At 36.7% G+C, this 26,096-nt stretch overlaps 1 protein-coding gene across 1 annotated transcript; it reads left to right on the top strand.

Annotated features, from left to right (window-relative positions):
• The first annotated feature begins 673 nt into the window (after positions 1-673).
• LOC143869737 (LEC14B homolog) lies at positions 674-24,483 on the top strand. The gene is made up of 10 exons (XM_077376298.1): positions 674-828; positions 2,273-2,842; positions 2,971-3,090; positions 6,543-6,620; positions 12,434-12,607; positions 14,219-14,296; positions 18,112-18,287; positions 23,076-23,231; positions 23,401-23,461; positions 23,923-24,483. The coding sequence occupies exons 2-10, from the start codon at positions 2,429-2,431 to the stop codon at positions 24,112-24,114; spliced, it is 1,449 nt and encodes a 482-aa protein (XP_077232413.1). The 5' UTR covers positions 674-828; positions 2,273-2,428; the 3' UTR covers positions 24,115-24,483.
• Positions 24,484-26,096: the final 1,613 nt, after the last annotated feature.

Below are 26,096 nucleotides of genomic sequence, written 5' to 3'. Positions count from 1 at the left end.
TAAAATAGGGTGTTAAGCTAAGCCCTTTAAACATGTCCCATATCCGAGCCCCACTTAGGACCATAACATTTTCACCACGCTTTTGCATCTACTATCCTTGACGGCTCATTATGTGGTAACTTCACTTTGACAGCTTTTACTCTGACTATACAAAAATTAACCAATAGTGGCGTCCTTGAAGCTGGTTTTCGCAAGGACACCCTTCATTCTATAATTTTTCTACGTTTGGCTGCCGTGATTTTTTTAATACTTGGGACTTTTTGTGGAATTTCCGCAGGAAACTCATGTTTGGTTGATGTGCCCAAACCTAGGAACCAAAATAACGCCGCACCAAACCTAGGAAGGAAAAAAAAAAAAAAAAACTCCCAGGAACCAAAAATAAGCTTGCAGAAGATTTTTTTTCTTCCAACAGTTCAAGCAACCAAACAAAGCTTTTTTTTTTCTCACGATAGTCAGTCAGGTCAACCAAACATGGGATTTTTATTTTACCGGGATACTTCCAGGGAGTTTTTTTTCCCACAAGAAGTTTTTTGTTCCACAAAAATCCCAAGACTCAAAAAAATTCCGGCTACCAAACGATAAATTTTATGAGATAGAATTTTGCTAGGGACCATCACAAAACCCAGTTCGCAGTCCTGCTGTTGCATGAGAGAGCATCCACATAAGCTCCTCGTTTTAGACAAATCATGACAATCTTACACAAGCTTCGAACGATTCTTGTCTCGCCATATCATGGTGGGCCCCACTCTGACACCTACCATTAAAACTCAGATTCCTCCAAACCCTATCAGAAAAATCCCCTTTTTCTCTTGTTCATCGTCTCTCAAGGTTCTTCTTATAATTCTTTAATTCCTTTTTCATTGATTTTTTTAGATTCTTACAATTCATTCTTTCTTTGCTGAGATTTACGAATGAATCGAGTAGTGTTTTAGGAAAAGAAAAGTAGTTCATACCAGATGCTCTATATTTTGTAATCTCAGAAAAGATTTTTTTTTTGTGCTGTTTTTTGTGGTTAATTATCAGATTAACGGTTTATGATTGATCGTGTAATCGTCGACTCTTGTTCTAGTATAAATGCATGTGGATCTGATCGTGATTGTGTGGCTGATTACTCAATTTTTTTTCTGGTTTTGCTTAGGGTTGGAAGTTTCGATGCTACTTGTTCTTAGGTTTTACTGATTTTTTTTGAAATAGGGAGATTATTTTTTCACCCCCCTAAGGATAATACGCCCCCTTTTTAACGTGAATTGTGGGCAGACTTTAACGTTTTTTGATGTCAAATCGAGTTAAAAAGGGGTGCATTATCCTACAGGGGGCGAAAAAATCATCGCCCTTTGAAATAATTTTTTTTTTTTTGCAGTTGGAGGTGAGAATTTCTGTGTCTAGTTTACGCCCTGTTTGTTTTTGTTTTTGAGGACCGATTGAGTCCAAAACTGATTATTGGATTGAGTTGAATAATCAGTTTTGTGAGTCCAATATTCAGTTTTGAACTCACAATTGGTTCCCAAAATGCACAACGAACAGGGTCTATAAATTGAATTTCTGAAGAGTAACTTGTAACTATCTTTGTGCTTGAGCACCTGGAAAATTTCATTTGAAATGTTGATCAGATAATTCACATGACACCAGAAAGCGTAATTCGGGGTTCCCACACACAAAGATAGTACATATAGATCAAAGGAATACATTAACCTACACAAATGATACCATAAAACATTAAAATAATTAAACTAAGATTCCTTCCTTGCAGCCCGTGTGGACTCTGGTCAATCCATATGAGGCATAAATGCTGGAACCCTAAATCTGTCATCGAATAGAATTTACACTGTCATGATGCTCTTGGAATCATTTGGTTTCAGGAACATATTCATCTACTTAACACCCGTCCACCCTAATGAATGTGGGGTTGGATTTGTGTTGCATGGTTGGTGTTTCAATACAATAATCGAGTCATGGACACATGCAAATCCATCTCAAAAGTCAAACCCCTCTTCTTCAGGTTTGGGCTCTTGACACTCCTAATACCTACTTGAACCACTATAGGAGAAAACACAGACCACGTGTCTTTACTCTTTAGAGTTAAGAATATATATTGGTATCGATTACAACAATTTCTTGACAAGTTGCTTCTTAATACAATTTAACTTGAGATTCTTGACTTTGCTGTGTCTTTTACATCCTGATGTTTTAAAACTATGGATTGATTTCTTCTATGTTGTTTCTATATTATATTTTAGTTCATCACCAATCTTCAATTGTTTACCCTATGTAGGTGATCACCCTAAGACCTGCCTTTAGCAGGTTTGCATGGTTCAGTTCCTATTGTTAATATAAACTGAATTATAGATGTTGAGGCTATTGGAACACGAGGAGATGTGTAGATTTGAATTGATGTGTATGTAACATCTGGGGCCCCACGAATGATAATATGGGTGATGTAATGAGTAGACGACTTGCGTTAGAATCCTACATGTACACAGGGATGTCTACTGATGAAGCTTCTGCTAGTCAAAGGGACCATCAACTACCAGCCCTTGATCATGAAATTTCTCATCTTACTAAGTTCAGATCAGCGCCTAGTGAAATGATTCGGAAATCCATTCCCACTAACCAAAACATGCCTACTGAACAGAAGGCCAAAACTCCGATCTCAACAATTAAAATGTTGTCTGCAAGAGAAGCAAATTATTCTGGAAAAGGGAGGTTCTCTTCAGCAGATTGTCGTCATGTTCTCAGCAGGTATCTGCCTGTCAATGGTCCATCACTTGTGGATACGATGAATAGCCGAGCATATGTGTCACAGTTTTCTGCGGATGGGTCCCTTTTTGTTGCTGGGTTTCAGGTACTGCCTCAAATCCATAATTAATTTCAGAAAGGAAGGTAACCTACTAAGTTATCTACTAAAGGTAATAATTACATTTATACCTGCTAACTGAGCACACAACATTGGTTTGATATTTGTTTTAATAGGCAAGCCACATAAGGATATATAATGTTGATAATGGGTGGAAAGTTCAGAAGGACATTCTTGCTAGGAGCTTGCGATGGACAGTTACTGATACATCTCTTTCACCGGATCAACGCTTTCTTGTAAGTTTTTAGCACTTGTTACAAAAATGCCACTTCAAGATGTATCTTCTTTTTTCCTGGAAAAGTTTGACTAAGCACAACTAAGTTCTTAACCTCTTTTCTTGGATTGCATGCACTAGATGTACTACTATACTACACTATAGGAAGACATGCATTGTGGCTCTTTGGTGATGGCACATGGCATCACCAGGAAATCATACATGTTTACCCTCTCAATTCGTCGAACCAGCACTTTCTCTTGTATTCTTAAGGACACCTGATGATGTGATCCAGCCCACTTGAGAGCGGATTGTCATTATTTAATATTTGATACTTGATTTGATTTGATTTATTTATTTTTATTTTGAATTTATCAATGTATTTTGCATGGTTGTTATCCTAGATGTGAGGCTATCAGCTATCTACATCATCCAGGGCTCACACCTTAATTCCCTTCTTATTTTCTTATTTCCCTTTTACCCTAACCCGTGCTATGGCCCACACACCACTACCAGTTAAGTGACAATAAGAAACAAAATATGTACTCATTATTTTTAGTAAAGATAAATTTACTATGTTTTAGTAAATCTGAAGATTGGCAAAAGACCCATCAACTCTCCTTATAAAAGCCAAAGGAGGAGACCCCTTGTAATGACTGCGATTAACTTTTCTTTAATAACCCTAAGATTTAGGCTTTGGATCGATGGATCTAAATTTCAAGACTGAATTGTTAGAATTTTTAAACAAAATAATAAAAAGATTTGAAAAGATTTTGGAGGGAAGATTCAAATTATGTTTCCCTCTCTTGTTTTAAAGCAAAAGACTTGCATATGTGGGGACTTGAACCCAAGACCTTGGTGAATGTGCTTGTGGTGTGTTTTCAAAACCAAAAACGTTTATGTCTTTTAATGGTAATTAAGAGAGAAACGTTTTTGTCTTTTAATGGTAATTAAGAGAGAAACGTTTATGTCTTTTAATGGTAATTAAGAGAGAAACGTTTATGTCTTTTAATGGTAATTAAGAGAGAAACGTTTTTGTCTTTTAATGGTAATTAAGAGAGAAACGTTTTTGTCTTTTAATGGTAATTAAGAGAGAAACGTTTATGTCTTTTAATGGTAATTAAGAGAGAAACGTTTTTGTCTTTTAATGGTAATTAAGAGAGAAACGTTTATGTCTTTTAATGGTAATTAAGAGAGAAACGTTTTTGTCTTTTAATGGTAATTAAGAGAGAAACGTTTTTGTCTTTTAATGGTGATTAAAAGAGAAACGTTTTTGTCTTTTAATGGTAATTAAGAGAGAAACGTTTTTTTTTCTTTTAATGGTGATTAATTATCCTCCAACAGTCAAATTCTCATCTATAAAAAGAAGAGAACAGCACCATTGGAGATATAGTTTTTACAGAAAACATCAAAGTTTCTGCTTGTCTTCTTCCTTTCCTCCGTTCTGATCTGAGCACAGTTCTACGGTGATTCTGGGTGGACCAGTCAGCGAGTGCACGTGGACTGGAGCCAACTTTGGCTGTTTTATCTTGGAGCGTCACACAAAGTTGAATTATTTCATCAATTCAAAACCCTTGTGTGCGTTGAGACTTTTCAACCCCTTATCAATTCTTTACATCGACTTAAAAGAACATTGATATGATTTTATCTTCGGGCTGATTCCCCTCACACTTTCACTTAGAGGCCGTCCCAATATATACATCCGAGGTCTTTACAAGGCAGGTGATACCTAATTTTGCTCGTATGGCTTTCAATTTATCCAACAAGAATGGTGAAGTATTTGATTTATATTGATTCTAAGTTATTCTATAAATAAATGAAATTATGTCTTTTATATTATATGTTAAAATGAATTCTCTTATTCTGGTTTCGAAAATCTCTATAAATTATCATGTTGGAAAAGTATTTGTTCAGTTTATTTGAATTGATAAATAAAAATGGATCTTGATCTGTTGTTTAGATTGAACTATCATACCTGCCAGGTTACTATCACTCTGCTTGACGTTGTTTTCTCCCCAGGATTAGAGGATGCCCACGAGGGTGCGTTTGCGCACGAGGACGTTTAGGAGCATAGAGCGATGGGAGAAATAATTGAAATGACGATACCTTCGTCGACGTCTCGGTTTTATTTAAGAAATTTCTAGTTTGAATTTTATTTAGTAGAACATGTTATTGAAATGTCGATGTTATTGTAAGGAACATTTTAGTTATGGAATAAGAATGGCAGTTGTTTAAGTTTCATAGATGGTTTGTTTAAAAAAAAAATATTGTGAGTATTTTGACTGGTGTTTGCTTGTAGCGATCCGGTCACGGGAATCGGGTCGTTACACCCCTAGAAATAGTTTCCCCTCTTTCCCTTGGCAGCCACAAGGTGAGCAGCCGTGCCCTCCATCTTGTCTTCTTTCTTCCCTCTGTCTCTTCTCCTCCCCCCTTATTTCTCCCTTTTCTCTCTTTATTCTCCTTTCCCTCTTTTTCTCTTCCTCTCTTTCCTTTCCTCTTTCTCTGTGCCGATTTTCTCTGTCCCCTACTTCCGGCTTGCAGTTTTGGCCCTCCCCTTGCAGCCAACAGTCCTCCCCACATTTCTCTCTCTCTACTTCCTTTCCTCTATATCCTTCTCCCCTTGCTTTTACTATAGCCGTCGGCCATCACATCTAGTAGGCTGCAACCAAAAGCCTCATTTCCCTTTCTTCCAGCCTCAAGATCAGTCCCCTCCAGATCTTTCTTACTTTCTTTTCCTCAACGACAGTCATCTTTGTAGCTGCTGTCATCTACAAATCGGCCACTCCCAACAAAGAGCCAACATTCTTTAGTTCTTGGCGGATAACCCCAATTTTGGTTTAATAGTACATCCCAATAGGGGACGACCATACTTGTTCAATTTATCTCTCTCAACTTGGATGCCATGGGGTGGGCCTTGGAGCTTTTGGTTTTTTCATGTTGTCAAACAGTTGAACAATGAAAATAGATGGCGAGTGCCTGATCGAATTGATCGGGTCATGTGATAATGTTCATACCTACTTGATTTTTGTTGTGTGGCCCTTTATTGTACTTGAATGCCTTATGACCTTCAACCGTTATGCCCTTTATTGTACTCGAATGCCTTATGACCTTCGACCGTTATCATTTCGTTATCTTCTTGCAAGATAGAGACCTTCTTTCTTTGACTTTGGACAGCTCAACTTGTTATTTTCTTCCACTTGAACTTGAATGTTTTTGGACAGAACATGTTACAGTATCACATTGTGTCATTTATTGATGAATTTATTTCTATTTTGACATCTTTCAGTTTGACAGATATATCATACGTGGTATTTTGGTTTTGATTCTACTTGGTTAGTTTTTTAATATGTTATGGTTCTCAGTTGGATATACCTATTTGGTTTTGGTCTAGATGAATATTATTTTAGTTTTCAGTGGGTTAATCTTAATCAAACTTTCTTTTAACATTCTATTTTTTGCTTAATTTTATTGCAGGTTTATGCCAGTTTGACACCTACCATTCATATTGTTAATGTGGGATCCGCTTCTGTAGAGTCACATGCAAACATCACTGTATGGATACTGCTCATCTTTCTCAAAATTTAATAGAGTCGGGCATATACTCCCACCCATGGTTCCATCATTTTTCACGTCACTATACATAATGGAAACTGGTATTCTGTCAGATACTAATGTTTCATTGAATTTATAATATTCTTGTTTGGGTGTTGCTAGGTATTTGCTAGATGGATACACTTGTTCTAACGCGTTATGAATTTGCTTATTGCATAAATTAGGTCACTAAACATGCTGTAAATATTAGAAATGGTTGCAAGTGTTTATATTTTATATGATTTTCTTGAGAATCTGATTCTTTTTCTTGTGTACTGACCATGAGTTTCAAGATGAATTCTTTAATCATGCCTAAAAAATAATAGGCTAAGAAAGTAATCCCGATTGTATGTGCAAATGGAAGATGGTAGAAGTGGTATTTTCTTATGAAGAATTTCTAGGGTGGCTATGCGATTTAGGAACATCCGAGAACAATGTCAAGGTCGAAGGCAAGAACACTTAGCAGGCCACCTACATGCCATTTGTTCACATGCTTCTTTAGTTACTTCGCACGTGCGTTTAAAGAGAGAGATATATATATATATATATATATATATATATATTTGTTTGGTGTGGGGGGAGAGGTGGGGTGGGGGGGGGGGGGGTGTGATTTGCTCCTGAGACAGTTTTAGAAGGAGCTGAGAGTTGCAGTCGTGGGAATCACTTTACAAGATTTAGCTGTTGTGAACTAGGAGTTCTAGTTTTTCGGCTGTCTTCTGCTGAGGTCTTGTGAGATCGAAGGTAAACCATGTTGTTGTCAAGTTCGTTTCTTCTCTTTTGAAATCCTAGCGTCTCCTCACCTGGATTTATCTACGAGATCACTGTAATTTCTAGCAATTGAGGAAGAATAAAAGAATAGAATTCTGCCCTTTCTTGCACGATTGGATCTTTGCCAACCCTTTTTACTGGAATTTTACTTCAGTTAGATAACTACAGGTACCTCTATGAAACTCTATCCATTCTGGTAGGTTTTAATCAGTCATAGCTATTTCCTTGGAGAACTACATAGCACAACCGCATGCATCACATAACTTGCAAAGAAACTGTCCAATTTCGAGTGGATCTAAGGGATCAATTGAAGGAAGCTCTTCAGATCTAAAAGCTCATCTCCTTTCGATCAGTGACCAAGGTATTTAGAAAAGGATTCGAGTTGCTGGATACTAGTGTTAATCACATTACCTCTGCATTTAAGAATACCATCTCTTGTGAAGTGGCTTATGGTTGAGTTAGAAACTCAATTGTTAGAATGCAAAGAGATATGGAGTTCTTGCCTTTCATTACAGAATTGTACGGAATTTATGCTAAGAGAAAATGAACGATGACTTGAATCTCAGCCCTAAGGGATAAAAAGAAGCATTCTGTACTCGGTTTATATCTCTCAAATCAGAATGTATGCCTAAAAATTGAACCAGCGCCTCAATTGGAGCAGGATTCTGTTCTGCCTTGTGAAAACTGAATTCTTGTGTAGTGGATGTTGTTAATATGTTTCCAGGTTTTACTTGCAGATATTTGAAACTCTTAATCCAAGCTGGCTCAATTTTCTTCTTATAATCAGAGGACCCTGAAGCTTAAGCCACTATTAACTCCATAGTTTTCCCACTGAATGCTATTTATACCTGATAACAAGACTCATTTGAATGTGAATATTGGTTTCTTGGTCCCAGCTGAGAGTAGTATTACATTTGGAATTCGTGGATACCTCTTATACAGATTTTCTTTATCCAATTTAACAAGTGTCACATCAATTTGAGAATAATTTGGTTTTTAACATTTCAGAATTGGCAGACGAGAACTGAACCAAGGTAGCTTCTTGGCTTAGTTCAGATCATGGTTTTAAATTTCGTCCGATTTCGGTTGGGACCAAAACCGAAATTTCACGAAATCCGAAATTTCGGATTTCCCAAATTTCTGCCAAAATTCTGGAAAGAATAAAATAATACTTTTTTTATTACCGGATCCATGGTTCAGAATCAGTTGCCAGAAACTCCTTGTGCCGGTGGGAAACCCGTTTCCCCTAAAACGCGTTTCTCGTGGGTGGGAAACTCGTTTGCCCTAAAACGTGGGAAACACGTTTCGGAAACGTTTCCGAAATATGATAAAAAAAATTAGAGAAATGTTTCCGAAATGCATATGAACATATGAGAAACTCATGTAAATCATGTGTGAAACGCACGATTAACGTATGCAACACTCGTAGAAAACGCATGTGAAATGTGTAGGAGACATATGTGGAACTTACGAAAATCATTTTAGAAAAAACACATCAAAAATTGTGGAATAGATATTAAAAGAGAAAACAATAGCATATATTGTAAGAAAAATAAAAATAAGAAAAATTCAAATAGAAATTTCAAATTAACAAATTTAAATCTACAAAACCAAATATTTCGTGTTTTAATTATGTTTCATGTGTGTTTTTTCTATCGTTTCTGCAACGCTTCTAATGTGTTTCCTAAGACGTTTCTCATACGATTTTCTATTGTTTTCTCGTTTCTTGTTCCCTAATATTTTTTCAATCATTTCACGTTTCCGTTTCACGTTTCGTTTCCCGAATTCGTTTCCCACCCTGGTAACTATCGTTCAGATAGACAATTAACTCCTTCCGGGCTATTTGTCACTAGGCACATGTGCTTCCTTAACTGTTTTGGAGCAAGTCTAATTACCTATCTTTCTTTCTTGAGCATTGCTTCCGCAGCTACCCCACTATATTTTTTTTAATAAATTCTTAAATCATTTTCTATTCATTTACATATTTTTTTGAATGGACCACATTTTTGTGACATTTCCATTTCTATATGTTGATATTTTCATAGGCAACAGAAAATTTATTGTTGTTGAAGGATTTTCATTGGACTTGGAAAATTTGAACATATTTGCTGGAGTGCAAAATGTCATCAGTGGTTAGATCTCTATGCACCATTGGCGGCCATTGAAAGTTTTATTGTTTAATTTGTCTACAATCTGTGCTGCCTCATGCTTCATATGGACGGATTTCTAAATACCATTGTTCCCATCTACTCCATGAAATTAATGGGTGCACAAATAAAAAGAAAAGGAAAGAAAGGGGAGAATAAGAGAAACATAAATAAGGAAATGAGCAAAATTAAGTGTGTGGCACAGAATCTACAGTTTTGAGATGGCAACATCACTTCTGTTTATTTGAATCATAGAATAACTATGATAGCGTATGATAGGATTCACAGGAGTGTTATGTGGTGGGTCCTTGAAAGGAAAAAAGTGCATGCTAAATATGTTGATGTGATGAAGGATATGTACGATGGAGCAGTAGCTAGTGTTAGAACTACGGATGTCAAGTCTAGTGAGTTTCCAATTACAATAGGACTGCACCAAGGATCAGCTCTAAGCCCTTATCTTTTTACGCTAGTTATGGATGAACTTACGGAGGGTATCCAGGATGAGGTGCCGTGGTGTATGTTATTTGCAGATGGCATAGTATTAATTGACGAAACCAAAGCAGGAGTTAATGCCAAGTTAAAGGTATGGAAAACTACTTTGGAATCCAAAGGTTTTAGACTGAGTAGGACTAAGAAAGAGTATATGGAGTGCAACTTTAGTAATGTAAGGAGGCGGGGTGAGGATGTAGTAAATATGACTGGACAGGAGGTACCTACGAGGGATATCTTTCGCTATCTTGGTTCAATCCTACATAAGAAAGGAGAGATTAAAGAGGATGTTAACCACAGAATAAGAGCAGGTTGGTTGAAGTGGAAGCATGCTTCGGGAGTTTTGTGCGACCGTAAAATACCTACCAAGTTGAAGGGAAAGTTTTATAAGAAAACTGTGAGGCCAGCCATGCTGTACGGCTCAGAATGTTGGGCCACCAAGAAGCAGCATGTGCATAAGATGAATGCAGCGGGGATGTGAATGCTTAGATTGATGTGCGGCGACACAAGGTTAGATAGAGTAAAAAATGGAGACATCCATAGAAAGGTGGGGGTGGCACCAATTGAGGAGAAGATGAGAGAGCATCGCTTAAGATGGTTTGGGCATATCCAATGTAGGCCTTTGGATGCTCCAGTGAGAAGAAGTGACTCATGCCAAGTTGATGGAGTAAAAAGAGGTAGGGGCATGCCGAAAACAACTTGGGTAAATAGTGAGGAAAGACTTGATGGCTGGGATCATAACAGAGAACATGGCCTTGGATAGGAGAGAATGGAAGAAAATGATCCATGTAGACGAACCCAACTAGTGTCAGGATTAGACTTAGTCAATTTGAGCCGGGTAGATTCTCACGTTCTTCATGAAAATTTTCTAAATGATTCATTTAGCCGACCCCAACTAGTTAGGGACAAAGGCTTAGTTGAGTTGAGTTGTGTTATTCTATTTATCATCATTGAAAGTCTTTTGAGTTAGGTTTGAGATACTTTGCCTAGTACCTAAGATTAGAAGCCGGATTAGTGAATGCTAAAAGGTAAAAAAAATCCTCAGAAAGGGAAAAAAATCAATCTATGTTTTATTGAAATAAATATTTTATGAAACAAATTGATCACCAATCCTTATCACAACTCTACTAACCCTCATTGTGGAAGGCAATAGGATATGCAAGATACAGTTGGAACGCTCATAATTTTTTTGAATGGTTGTTGTTGCTCTTATAATTAATGCTCCATAAATTTATAATCTCTTATATCTTATGCTCACACTCAGGAATTGACATTTTTCCTACTTTGGTAATTTATTATCTCTTATTTCTAGTACTTAATAGAAAATTTTAGAGTGCTATAAGATATAAGAGAGTATCTTCTTAGAAAATGTTGTTAGAAGCACATATACTTTGTAATACTATATGTTGGTTCAATATAGGAGAAGTTGGTAATAGTTTCAGTTTTGATCATCAGTTAAGTACTGATAATACTCTTTTCTGAGTCAAGCATTCACTATTGTCACAGGCACACGCATTGAGGCGAATTAATTGTAACTTTCTACTTCCTTATTTGTATAGAATTTTAGATGATGAAAAATTTCATAGCTATTATAGTCAAGAAAACTCTGGTTAAATCAATCCATCTCTTAGCCTAGATCACTCGAAGATAAAATGCCTTTGTTAGAAACAATCAAATGAAACATCTGTTTATACACTTAATCCAAAGGGAAATTAAGTTTTTTCCAGACCAAAAAGGGGCAGTGGTGATAGACTTAGTTTTTAATACTTAATATTCTCTAGTATTTTATATAAAAAGATGTCACCAAGAATATAAAATATGAGAGTGCCAGCTGTATATAAGAACAATTTTACCAAACAAGTCTTAAACAAATAGGAATTTTTTTTTTTTTTTTTCAGCTTCTCAATTCTTAATATGCTTGCAATGCTCTACATGACATGAAACTACAAAAGTAAAGAATGAGAGGCTAAACCAGATGTACAAAATAGCAATAAAGAAAGAAAAGAATGGGAAGCTAAACAAGATCTATAAAATAGCAATGAAGAAAGGAAAGAATGAGAAACAATGTTCCATGACCATTTTTTCTTTGTCATTGTCATGGCTGGAAAGAATTTTGTTCACCATACAATTTAGCAATGGTTTCACGACATTTCATTTTTTGAGTCACGTGCTTGAGAATTAATGGATATCATTTCTAGATATGGGCTCCATGAACAAACTTGCTCCTTTCTTTGAATCCATTGGTGAAAGTCGCTGTAGTTTGTTCACTAGGAATTTTTGAACATGATGTTGCGGAATAAGATTTTAAGGAATCTCCATCTCTCTCAAATGTGAGAAATGCTTACTAGATGGAGCCTTTCTGGTGTGCAGGAGATTCATGAGGGTTTGGACTTTTCTCCCAATGGTGACGATGACTCTTTTGGAATCTTTTCTGTGAAATTCTCAACTGATGGGCGAGAGCTTGTAGCTGGAACTAATGACCATTCTATATATGTTTATGACCTTGAAGCAAATAAATTGACACTACGAATTTCAGCCCACTCGGTATCACTTCTGACTTTTGCGGTTGAAAGCTATTTAATTCCATTCTGATTTTATCTTACTAAGTCGGTAATGGCTTGCAGCTATTTTTGTTCTTTAGTTGCGTTTCTTAACTACAGTTTTTTCTCTTTCATCTTTAATTTATTTGAATAAAGTAGATAATCCTTTGTTTAATAGAAGTGCATCTGGAGGACGTTTCCCAAACTAAATCCCTTGTGGAAGTTTCTTTGCGGGGTCATGGTCAAATTTTGCTTTTGTAAGCCAAGACAGTTTAATTTCGAAAGGATAATAATTTCTTATCGAGTCTGATCTGTTGTTACTTTCTGCATTCTACCTTGCAAGTTGCTACTTTGGCAGCTGTATGTCTGAACTATAATCAGTTATTTCCGTTACTTTCTTTGCTAAAATGAGTTCTCACCTTTGTTCCATGCGTATAAAATGGTTTTCAACTAGATTCATTGCTAAACTGATGTAAATTGTTCAACACAGGTATAATTTATATGTCCATGAAAATAACATGAGGCTAGAATCTTTAACTGAGAGACTGAGCAAGTGTGGGAACTTCTATCTTGGCCCTCGACAGAAGTTTAATTGCATGACGAATATACCCTTCAGCAGACACATTACAGCTCCTCTCGTAGGGCCCACTCACTTAATTTTTTTTTTAATCAGTTAAATTTATTGTTTATGTAATAGGGCCCATCATTGGATGAACCTAGTGGCTTCTCTTGTAAAAATGTGTGACTTTTCAATATAAATATATTATTTCATAGGGTTGGGAATTCAACCCTTAAAAAAAAGATCTCTTCTCCTACCATTCAAAAAAAAAGAAAAAGGATCTCTTCTCCTTTCTTCCTCGAGGTGATCTTCTAACTTCAACAAGGTATTCGAGCAAAGTCAAGGCATGGACTAACTTCTCTCTTTTCTTTTTGTCTTGTGGATCTTACTTTCTCCTATAGTTCTATGTCAGAGTTGTTCAGACCTTAGCCATAATTGCCTTGTCCACTATCGGAGTCATGCATTGTGGATGTTACCTTCTCCGCAATTGGAGTCATTGAGGTTAAGGTTCCTCCAGAAGAGAGGAGCAGATACTGATTGGCTGCCCTTTATGTTACTTGGGTCTAAAGTTAGAGATTTGCTCCTGGACACTCTTCACATACATCTCATCCACATCTTCTCACACCTTTCCACAACCTCTTTGTGCTAAGGTACAATCTTGTACATTGATGTAGCTGCTGTATGGGGTTCACCTCGAGGCTCTTGACGCACCACCCCTTACAGATGCAAGCCTGGAAAAACCTCATGCGGTCTAAGATGCATAATGTAACTTTTTACTTTTTAGTCTACCTTTTTTTTTTCGTAGGGAAGCTTGTTGTCTAATTGTTTTGTAAAAAAAATGTTGTAAATGTTCTGAATTTTGACGTGCATGAAGGGTGATTTGAAATTGAATGAAGTCTTTTGGTTTTCTATTGACTTTTGTTTAGTCCTGAACTTTTGTTCATATAAAGTTTTTTTTATATTTGAAGTGGACATGCATTTTATCTGTATTGGTAGTGCCAACTTTCGATGACATTGATTTGGAGTGACTGAGCTTCGATTTGTTTCATTTTCCAGTCTGATGTGAACACTGTATCCTTTGCTGATGAAACTGGTCATCTCATATATTCTGGAAGTGATGATACTCTCTGCAAGGTACTTTCTAAACCATAATTATCTATCTTGTGGTACTAATTAGGTAAAATTTGCATCTTATATTTCACATCTAGACATTCTATAGCATGATTCAACATCTACATAGGGCCCTTCATGAATTAATTATGACCAAGCCTGAGTATTCTTTTGGTGCAGAAAATAAATCAAAGTAATAGAAAGGAGGATCATCCCCTGAGAATGAATAAAACACGTGAGATGTTAAAAAACTACTCAAAATTGCTTCAACTAGAACAAAATAATAACGCAGGAATAAATGGAGAATGCATGAATCTGCTACATGACAGCATATATAGACGTCTCTAAACCTCCCAAATCTCCTATTTCTAATGATGGATCAATACAAGATCAAATCGGTAGTGTTCCTAACTTCTCAAATGACACAAAATCTCAAAAGTAGAAACTCTATTATATTCTGAAAATACTAAAATTGTGACTATTGTATAGACAGTCCAGAAACACTAAAAATGCCCTCCAATTCCTATAGAAAAACTCTCCATAGATGTTACAACTCTTTTCCAAACTCAAATCCTTCTCTTTCCCCCCTTCATTCTATAATTATCAGTTGATCAGATTCACAACCTAGATCTACCTCTCTACTTCTTGGAAAGATTCTGTATTTTAATCAAACTCAAATTTTCTATTTGCTCCCTGTTTGAATTTAGCAAATACGGCTTTGTTGAAGTTGAACCCAGCAAAGTAATTCAACTGTTGTTGCAGGAAACTTTCCCCCGTTAGAAACACACCTAACTTCCCACTTTTCTGTATTCATGAACCCAGCAAGTTAATGAATTTTAGAAGCAATCAGAACTTTGATGGAGAATTCTAGAAAAAATACTAAAAGATTGCCAATAAAAGCAATTGGTTCTTGAAATTTCTGGGCTGCATGGACCCTTGTGCGCCCCCATACTGAACTAAATCCTTCTGATTTTTTCTTTGTTAACTTACCAACTTCTGCAAAAGCTTTAGCTGTTGGAGAAAGGCGTTATTTATCTTTTATACTCTAACACTCCCCCGCACGTGTGGCCAACTTGTCAAACACATGTCACATGTGGTCCCACTTTGGGCCGACCATCGCATGTGGATTTTTGCTATCCGGGAGGTTTGAACTCGAGACCTTTGGCTTTGATACCATGTTAACTTACCAACTTCTCCAAAAGCTAAGCTGTTGGAGAAAGGTGTTATTTATCTTTTATACTTTAACATTCTTGATAGATGATCTACATCTCTTCAAGTGCATCTTTGTTGTATTGACTACCTTATTTATAAACATTGAAGACAATCTTTAAAATATGAAACTTACGACTGGCGAGGAACTGCTACACACTAGTCCAATCAAGGGTGGAAAATTAAACCACAGAGAAATATCTTGAGAGAGTGTCAAATTGCAGTCTGAAAGTAGTCTAAAAACTCGATAAGGAAGGAAAAAATTACAGAAAATGAACACCCACATTTACTACAATTTTCCACTAGACCTATCTATTTTCGATTACATATAACTTTTTAGCCTTCCCCATGGGTGCATACAACCTTAGCATCTAGTCATTTTTTACACTGTTTCCTTGATTGTTTCTTTTCCACACCTTTTAGTGAGAAGTGAAGGTGCTTTAATTAGAGAAATTGTACCCTCAACTCCCAAAAATACAAGCATAACATCTTCCCTTAAAGACACATGATGTTAGGTATGGAACAACCTATTGTTAGGGGACCGATGGTGAACTATGACCAAACTGAATTTTGATGGCTCAAGTTCAAGGAATCCCGGCCCAGCTGGGGTGGGGGGTATCCTTCAGGATAACAGTGACTTGATCAAGTCAGCCTTCTTGGGGCCTATAGGTCGAACATACTCAAATGAAGTGGAAGTTCAAGCGGTATTGCAAGGAGTCTGTTTGATCGATTTTTTCAGGCATTAAATAACGCCATTTTTGAGGGGCATTCATTAAACGTCATTCGGTGACTCAAAAAATGGAACCAACCAATCCCATGGAGATTTGCCGATTCGATCGACGAAATCTTTGACTGAATCGAAGGCCAAAAAGTGCACTTTCAGCATTTAGAAGCATGTCGTCCAGCTCACAATGATGTGTCTAGCCAGTGTTTAAAAACTCGTTGACACTACAAGGAACTCGCCCGAGTCAACAAGGATTTTTCTTGGTCGTGCTGTACATTGCTCCACATCCGCATTCAGTGTTTTGCCCTAAAGAGTCAATAAAAACTCCTTTGACTCTCCTGAGTTATGACCGCGTCAACTGCATTCTTGGCTGCGTCCCCGCCAAGTCGACAAGGATTTTTCTTGGCCACGTTTCGCGCCACATCCCCGTTTTTAAACACTGTTTCTAGCCTTCATTTGGAGCTTTGCGTCTTCCTTTCCCCTTGAGATCGCCCCCTTGTCTTCCTCTTCTTGTACCGTTTTTCTCTTTTTTAGGCTTATTGCTTGCACACCTATGGCTGTGGTCTTTGGAGCTCATCTCTTATTTTAGTTATTAATAATATTCTTATCACCATTCAAAAAAACAAAAAAAGAAAGAAAACTTCTGTCAACCTAATAAAAATAAACAGGATTTCTGGATGAAGCCATAAAAGTCGATAGAACTCCCTCACACGAGCTCCAATCGTAAAGACGACACCAACACTGTGTTTCTATGCAAAAAACGGCCTAAAAGTTTGTAACCCCCCTTCCAAAGTCGTACCTATTTGAGAGAAAACTCTCATCAACCCAACAAACGGAGTTTCTAAGTTTTATTCTAGAAAAATTAGAAAAAATCAAATAACTCCTAAAATATTTCTAAAAATTCACCTTAATAACAAGAAACATATGTGAGATTTCAGGCCTACTCCATGGCTGTACAACCGCCGATGGACATTCAAGGACGTTGATTCTTTTAGAAAAAATGTGAAAAATCTCTCTGATACCAAAATGGAGTTTTTGGAGATTTGAATAGTAGAGAGAGAGAGAGAGAGAGAGAGAGAGAGAGAGAGAGAGTGTGAAATAGTTCCCTATCTGTGTTACTTTTGTGTATTAATGATAAAACCCTACATGACATTGAAAAGAACCCCCCTTCCCCCGCCCCAACAACAACAACAAACACCCCCCCCCCCCCCCCCCCACACACACACACACACACAATCAACAACAACTACTACAACTACAACTATAGTCTAATTCCTGTAACTGAACATTAGCATAAAAAGCACTTTTACCTGGGGGTGTTTTGAGTAGTTCTAGATTTGAATTCTTAGCAAAGCTTTGCAAGTTGGTGTTCCAAACTCAGGCATGCTTATGGAGAGACATAAAAACCATGGACCGTGATAGTATTTATATTATTAATGTTACAACTCACAAGTCACTATTTTAGGTTCATTTGTTTCTCACTCATATTTGTGTTACCTTGTAGTTTTAGTTTTAGGGAACTCTTGTGGGCATATTTTGTGATAGACGTTCTGTTTTAAGGCTTGATTTGTGTAATGTTTTGTCTCTTTTGTGGCAAGCTAGTAGTCGGTTACTTGGTTTCTTGTTCTTGTATTTTTTGTCTTTCTTCCTCTTGTTGGGATCATTTCATCCCTTTCTTTATTGTGTTTTTTTTACCTCTCTAATAAATCCTCATTATTTCTTAGAAAAAAAGAACCTCTGGTTGTTCTTAGCATTAACATCTTAATCATTTAGTTTCAATAGGACCAAGTATGTGGATAATTAGTGTGTGAAGTATTCGTTGCAGCTTTGTGAATAATTGCTGGGCACTGAAGGCTCAATTTGTTTGATCATGAAATTAGAAAAATAAACTATTTTGCATCTTCAGGTGTGGGACAGGCGCTGTTTTATTGCCAAAGGCCAACCAGCAGGGATCATGATGGGGCATGTGGAAGGCATTACGTTTCTTGACAGCCGTGGGGATAGCCGCTATTTTATTTCAAATGGTAAAGATCAGAGCATCAAACTTTGGGACATCCGGAAAATGTCCTCAAATGCCACAAGGTATGTATTGGTTGCCATGATGAATCACAAATATTGTATCTTAATGATTGTCGTGCAGGCAAGTCACATAACTCCAGACACGAAGAAATGTCCTCGATGGTTAAAGCTCTTCGTTTCAGCCTTTCACATTGCAAGAACATAATGCAGTTGCCATGTTCATTAGAAGTTTAGTAACAATACCTTACTTTTTTTGTCAATTTGTGGTGGTAATGTTGTGATAAAATAAACCACCTGTATTATCGTCCAATGTATCACAATAAATCCGATATTGTAACGACCCAGATTTTTACTGCACGGATCGCTACGGGCAACAAAACATATTTATTCTTGTAATTACACAGAGGAAGGTTAAAGTACATCCTGAATTTACAAAAATCCCAAGTATGACATATTTAAAACCGTTTTACATTTGAGGAGATTGACTAGGTTCATCATTTTCGTATTTCCTCAAGTTGCTTTCACACTTCTCATAATTAAGGTTCCTCATTGACAAATACTTCCGCATCCAAATTTTTAAATCCTGGTGGGAAAAAGTGGGTTAGGAGAACAGATATATAGAAGCTTCGACAAGTAGCTGAAATCAATAATAAGAGACAGTTCTATAAAATATGCAGTATTTTGTATAGAACATAATGCGAATTTAAAACTAATACTAATAGGATTTTTTTATAGAAACAATTTAATCAGATAGTAAAACAAACCATTTAAAGCCCAATAGTTTCCAATAGTTTCTATTTCTGAAGTTTCCTGTAACGATCCGCCTCACCCTTGTATTGTCTGTTTTGGACTTGGCCCGCTTCCGCTTTTGGGTAAGTCGACGGCTCAGAGGTACAAACACTTCACACGAGAGAGACTATCGTACATTTACCTCTTCCATTTCTCATTTTCGTTCAAACTTTTCGTGCATATGAAATCTAACATTTCATTTCATTTTCCAAAATTAAACACATTTCATCATTTTGAAACAAATATGATTTGATATTTTCCAAATGTAAACAATGAATATTTGAAGTAAAACGGATAAGAAATATCTGAATAAAACATCATATAATCATATCCCTATCACTTTCATTGAGAAAAGATACCAGTTGGGTCTAGCTATCACCTGCCTTATCAAACCTGACAAGTGGAAATTTGAAGATGCTTGACCTTGAAGATGACAATGATCAGGGAGAAGTGATTCTCCTAGCCTTTTCCTTCTTCTCCCTCTCTGAGGCCTTTTCTTTCTCTCCTTTTCCTCTCTTCTCTTTTCTCTTTTTCTCTTCCTGGCTGCTCTCTTTATAGGAAAAACTGAGGGGAATAGTAACATGTGAATAGTTTTTATGCATAATAATTGTTATTTTTACCGGGTATTACAGATATTATCCCATGAAAATAAATGAATTTCGGTCATATCTGTTATTTAAAAATTTTCTGAATGCAAAAACAATAGTTGACCAAAAAGAATAGTAGAAAGAAACTTGATAAGAAATATCCAACAATTAATCAGAGCTATTTTAGTATCAATTCAAGAGCAGAAAATAATCATTCTTAGTGAGTTGTTTTCTTTGATTATAGCAAGAGTAATGCTAACTATGTCACAAATATCTCTGATATTTTCAAAATATAGCGATTTTATCGCGACATTTTGATAAAGGGAAGTGATATGTCCACCCCTTTTGATTACTTGGGACAACCAGGGCCAGTGTATGTGGCAATCAACCCCATTGAATCTTTCTGACGTGAAGTACATCAGCCCCTCTGCAGTCATTGATACACTGCTGCTGGCTGTCCGAAGTAATAAAAAGGGGCGGATATATCACTTCCCTTTGATAAAACGACAAAATCATGAGATTTTAAAATTATAACAATATTTTCATTTTAATAATTTACCGTGAAAAATACCGCGATACTTTTTATGATATTTTTATTTTGTATTTTTCTTAAACTCTATTTTTATATACTTTTAAATAATTTTATTTTTTATCATTTTTTTTTAATGGTCAAAGATTTCATTAAAAGAGAGCGAGATGGTCAAGAAACAAAGAGAAAAATATAACAAAGCTATAAAGAAACATGAAACAATAAAATGAAATACGATAGTCAGGGGGGGAAGAAAATTGAATTGCTCCAATGCCTCCAAACGAACCTAACCTTGCAAGCTCATCCACCATTTGCCGATCTTCTAATGCGGCGAAAGGATATTTGAGAACTATCACAATGTCTTTTATTTCCTTAAAATAGTCTTTTAACAAAAAGATATAATAGTACACAATGTCTTTTTTTATTTATTTATTTATTTATCATTTTCCCGATATAAACCCGAAAAAATTAAAAAAAATTAATATCTCTTGATATTTTCCCTTGCCGAGAAACTCCAGAGAACTATATTTGTGACTTAGGCCAGGAAGACATTGTCGGTTCACCGTTGAGGCTAACGCGGAGCTGGTGGTGGTCTCCATGTGTCAAATAGCAACTAGAATGAGTACTCCAGGCAGTCTTGTTTTTCCCTCAAAATGATGAAAATAGCCTTCCAATCAAAAGTATGTGTTACTCCTATGCGAGGTGCACTGAAACGAGTGCTCATGTGAACCCTGGTGAGGGGGTTTCTGTGGTTTATTTTCTTCACTTCATGATGATGAATGATGAATCCACACCATGTGGGTTTTGTACCCTGCAACATCGAGTGTTATCAGACAACCGAAAACCAGACAATGATAGAGCGGCCTGTAATTGAGAAACGGAAGTTCTAAGCAACCGTCATTCCATAGACCTGAAAACCTTTGAATATGAGTACATGCGAGCATAAGGGGAGGCTTCGCCGACCGCTTCTCCTTCACTGAAGCAACAATCCGTCTCTTTCCATTGCATTTGCATTCTTATAGATGATTCATTCAGCCACCAGATAAAGCCAATGTTGGTTCCAGTGTTTAAAAATGCGGATGTGACGCGGAACGCAGCCAAGAAAAATCCTTGTCGACTCGGCGCGGATCCGGCCAAGAACGCGATTGACGCGGTCCTAACTCGGGAGGAGTCAAAGGAGTTTTTATTGACTCTGTAGGGCAAAGCTCGGAATGCAGATGCGGTGCAATGTGGTACGCGGCCTAAGTAAAAGGTGTCTACTCGGGCGAGTTCCGAGTCGAGTCAACGAGTTTTTAAAAACTGATTGGTCCGAACCATGATACCACACTGTAGAAGGCTGGAGCCTGTGAAAGGTGGTCTGCTAGTTTCCGAAAAATTGATAAAAGACCTATTCCCTTCTCATTTACATTGGTTTATACCTACTTTTTTTCGTCGAACATGGCTGGAACCGACCATACAAATAAATATCTAAATCTCTTAACCCTGAACCCTGTTGGTGCAGGGCTTAGGCTTTCTTGCCGGGTAACGAGATAAGAAATGAAAATGATGCATTGCAGGGTGTATTGGCATTTTCTTCCTCTTAATGTTTTTTACTACTTGTGCGGATTCATGTAGTTGCCTCGGAATGTAGAACGATCATCTGAGACAAGTTAGCCTCAAGGTCGAACCACCCTCGTTCTTATATATCATCACATAAAAAAAACAAAAAACAAAATACTTCTTGCGATAGTCTGTATTTCTATATAAAAGATTGCTAATTCAGTATTGTAAATAAATACGTGATAAATTCTTGAGAATATGACCTTGCCTATAATATCGCAATAACAATCCCACTTGATGTTATCACATGCGATGATAATTGTTACTTCCATTTGACGTAAGAGTTCTTGTTTATATTTTCTCGAATAAAACACTTGTTAACATTTTAAGATTTTGTTGTTTATTTCTCATCGTGCCTTCTGCATTTTTGCACTTCTGTTTTCATCAATATTTGGTCCAGATAAACACATAATTTGATATCACACATTTAGACCTATGATTTGGCCGACACATTGAATTTATTGCCGACACACGTGTCATGTCATGTCCGACATGACACCCATGTCCCCACTCCTTTAGACACTTTTAAATGTACTGCTAGAAGTGTCAATAACTTTACATGTATGTACGTGTATGTGTGTGCTACTATTTCTAGATTGTTGGGATCATTTCATCCCTTTCCTCTTGTTTTCATCAAAAGCCGCTGTTCTGGGCGCTCTTTTGTGTTTTTGCTAATCGTGATTAATCCATGAGCACCCAGAACAGCGGCTAATATAGCCTTTAATGAAACATTAATTCACACAACCACACATTGATATGCACTGGAGATGTGTGTGAGCATGTACCTACATGCACATATTTAGGTGTTTACACGTGTATTATATGTATTCTTGCATTAAATAATTGAGCTTAGTGTGTATTTACTAAGGTATGTATTTACTAAGGTATGTATACAACTCTCCATGCTTATGAAAGATGATCTATCATCTACATATACAAAAATGTACATGCTATGTTGAGAGAAGCTACATATTTATGCATTAGCTATCATCTATGAATACATAAATGCATATGCTTTGTTGAGAGAAGCTAAATATGCATGCATCATCGATAGACAGAGGATGCATGGAAACCTGCGTAATGGTTGCATTTTCAGGGACCATGTGTTGATAAATGATGCAAGCCATAGGCATATAATAGAATGATTATTTTAATTACTTCTTAATTCTGCTAAATCAGCATTTCTCACCTTCAGATATTCTTTTCCAAAAGTATGGTTTCTATGATGGCCCACAGATATATGTAGATATGGTTTCTACTATTGTCCAGATATTTATACTTATGCAGATGATCAATATTAAATTGAATTTAGTAACTGTATTGATGTTATGTCTCCATATGCTCCAGTCCCACATTCACCAACTATCGATGGGATTATAGATCAATGAACGTCCCTTACCATGCAAAAGATTGGAAACATCCATGTGATCAATCACTGGCTACATACAGAGGTCATTCAGTCTTGCGTACTCTCATACGCTGTTATTTCTCCCCCGCATACAGGTATTATACTAACCACAACATCAATTTCAATCAAAATAGGTATAGTACCGTGATATTTTTTGTGACTGGATAGGACAAGGCTTACTAGACTAGGTAAAATCTACCCATTAAATTTAATAGTGGTATCAGTTCAAAGAATCCATTATTAACTTATTATCTCTTGTCGCAGCACTGGTCAGAAGTACATCTATACTGGATCTCATGACACCAACGTTTATATTTATGATATAGTACGTATTGCGCTCACCACGTCTCTTTTACTATTTAAATTCATCGTTTTTTGTTGAAGTATGAATGATTAAATAACACCAACTCTCAAAGCTTAAGCTTTTGCAATACTTGGTTGTTTTCACATGATATTAGAGTTGTTGCCTCACCGTAGCCTCAAGGCAGGTCGTGGGTTCAAAACCCAACAAATCCTTGATATTAAAAATCCATGTGTACGGCCAACCCAAAAGAGGGCCCACATGTGCCACGTGTACGACCAACCCCAAAAGAGGGGCCACACGTGAGGTGGAGTGTCGAAGTATAAATGATTAAATAACACCGACTATAAAAGCTTAAGCTTTTGGAGTAATTGGTTGTTTTCACAATTTTGAACCTAGTTTTAAGTTTTTGTTTTGGAGATTGGCAGATTGCAATTCATTATAACATTTAACTTTCACAAATGTTGAACTTGGCAACCTTTTAGGTAACTGGAGCCCAAGTTGGGAAACTCGTACGCCATGAATCGATCGTAAGAGATTGTAGCTGGCACCCGTTTTACCCTATGCTTGTGACCTCATCTTGGGACGGCACGATTGCAAGATGGGAATTCCCAGGAAATGGTGAAGCACTACCGGCCTTGGTCCTTGAGGAACGGAGGCGACATAATCGATATTGAAGACTTCAAAAGGATCTTGGTCATTCAGTTGGATGTATTACGAAATCCGATGGTGAGTAGTAACTGAAAATGATATAAATTACTGTGGAATATGAATAAATATATGAAATACAAACGGGGACAGGGCTGATGGATTAGCCCAAAATGATATATAATTTACTTTGGAACCGGAATATCTTTGGTATATAAACTGGGACAGGGCTTATGGATTAGCCCTTTTTGCATCGTTTGTTTTCCGTACTGTGACAATAAAGAATCAGGTACCTCTATAAAGACTTTACCCATCATCAGCATTGTACAAAGCACTTGAAAGAAAAAGCTAAAATGATAAAGATACATATGGTATCCTGTTTCTCTTCTTCTTCTTCATTGTAGTTCTTGCCTTCTTTCTCACATGCCAATGGGGCTTGTTTACCTCTATAAAGTAGCAGGAGAGTAAAATGAGATTATTTTTCAAATAAATATGAAGTAGTTAATAATCTTGTTTTCTATTGATTCCATAGAGTACTCGAGAGGCTATTATTTGAAAAATTCCTTGCGGACAAGAAAAGTAGCATCCAAGGTTTTAAATTTCGAAAAATTCCTTGCGGACAAGAAAAGTAGCATCCAAGGTTTTAAATTTCGACCGAAACAGAAATCCCTGAAACCTAACAAATTTCGGTCGATATTTCGGAATTTCGTCAATTTTGAATTTCAATAATATATATGAGAAAACTGTTGGTGAGCTTAAGCACACCATTTTTTGGTGCGCTTAAGTTGTTATAACGCTTCCCATTGGTGCGCTTAAGAGGGACCCAAACATTTAAACGAATGGGAAGCGTTATAACAACTTAAGCGCACCAAAAAAATGGTGAGCTTAAGCGCACCAACAGTTTTTTCTCTCTCTCTCTCTCTCTCTCTCTCTCTCTCTATATATATATATATATATATATATATATATATATATATATATATATATATATATATATATATATATATACAGACACACACACACACACACACCAACAAGATTTAGATTTGGATTTAGTTGATATTTTGAACTGGATCATATCCTTAAATTTCCAAATCAACTACAACAGTTCAAAAAATTCCGATTTTCAAATCTTTTCTGCGAGACATTATTTGGAAATCAATATTTGTGGCAATTTCCTTCACCATCGCTGCTTCTCGACGTAGCTCCGGCGGCAGCGAGACATCCCTCCCTCTCTTAAAACATGATCACGGAGATGATTGATGTGTTTTGTATCCAAAACTCAAATCCAAATCAAAATACAAATGCATAAGGTACCCAAACGGGCCCTTACATAATTTCAGCTGAAATTACCGAAATTTCGAAATTTCAGGAGAAAAATCCGACATTTCATTAGCTTCTACCGAATTTCGACCGAAATTTCGGTTTCGGTAAAGACCGAAATTATTGCCGAAATCGAAATTTAAAACCTTGGTAGCAACAACCCACACTCGTCCTTGGGAAAGAGGAAATGATACATTTTACTTTCCTTTCTCAGGGATGTTTCTAACGGGGCTGTTTAGTACGAGGATAGATAAATGAAATGGTGTTATTTGTGCCAAACCCTCGTGTATTTTGGGCATATCATTGACAACTTCCGTTAAAAAAAAAATGGTCTCTGCCTGTTTATGAGTCACACAAGGAGGGCGGAGAGGATACTGAAATCCAAGCTCTAAAGAGGAATAGAGTATATTGAAACCTCAAGGCAGAGCTGAAAATTCTCAACATCCCCTTTAAAACCAGAAAATGTTGAGAAGAAGACAAATTGAAAATATTGTCTTGATTAATTGATTAGTGGGCTTTCCAATTGAAAGGATAAAATTGCCCTGCACTATCTAAAGAACGGGGTAAAGAAATCGTGCTTGATTTGAATTTTGGGGTAGGCTTTGGAAACATTGCAAATGGTGTCAAGTTCCATCAGGGAGGTTTGTTCATGAGGATTCAATTTTGTGGTAAGTTCATCAGGCAAAGG

Source organism: Tasmannia lanceolata, unplaced genomic scaffold (genome assembly GCF_043159265.1).
Source record: "Tasmannia lanceolata isolate RefF3 unplaced genomic scaffold, GAP_Taslan_0.1 ptg000002l, whole genome shotgun sequence".
NCBI classification, from domain to species: Eukaryota; Viridiplantae; Streptophyta; class Magnoliopsida; order Canellales; family Winteraceae; genus Tasmannia; species Tasmannia lanceolata.
The sequence above is the reverse complement of the archived record's forward strand: the minus strand, read 5'-3'. Positions and strand labels throughout refer to the sequence as shown.

Bases quoted from the DNA above. Each gene is read 5' to 3' on its own strand.
- LOC143869737 (XM_077376298.1), top strand. From the start codon at position 2,429: ATGGGTGATGTAATGAGTAGACGACTTGCGTTAGAATCCTACATGTAC. The intron at 14,297-18,111 runs GTACTTTCTAAA...TTGCATCTTCAG, and splicing joins GTGATGATACTCTCTGCAAG to GTGTGGGACAGGCGCTGTTT. The intron at 23,462-23,922 runs GTACGTATTGCG...GCAACCTTTTAG, and splicing joins ACGTTTATATTTATGATATA to GTAACTGGAGCCCAAGTTGG.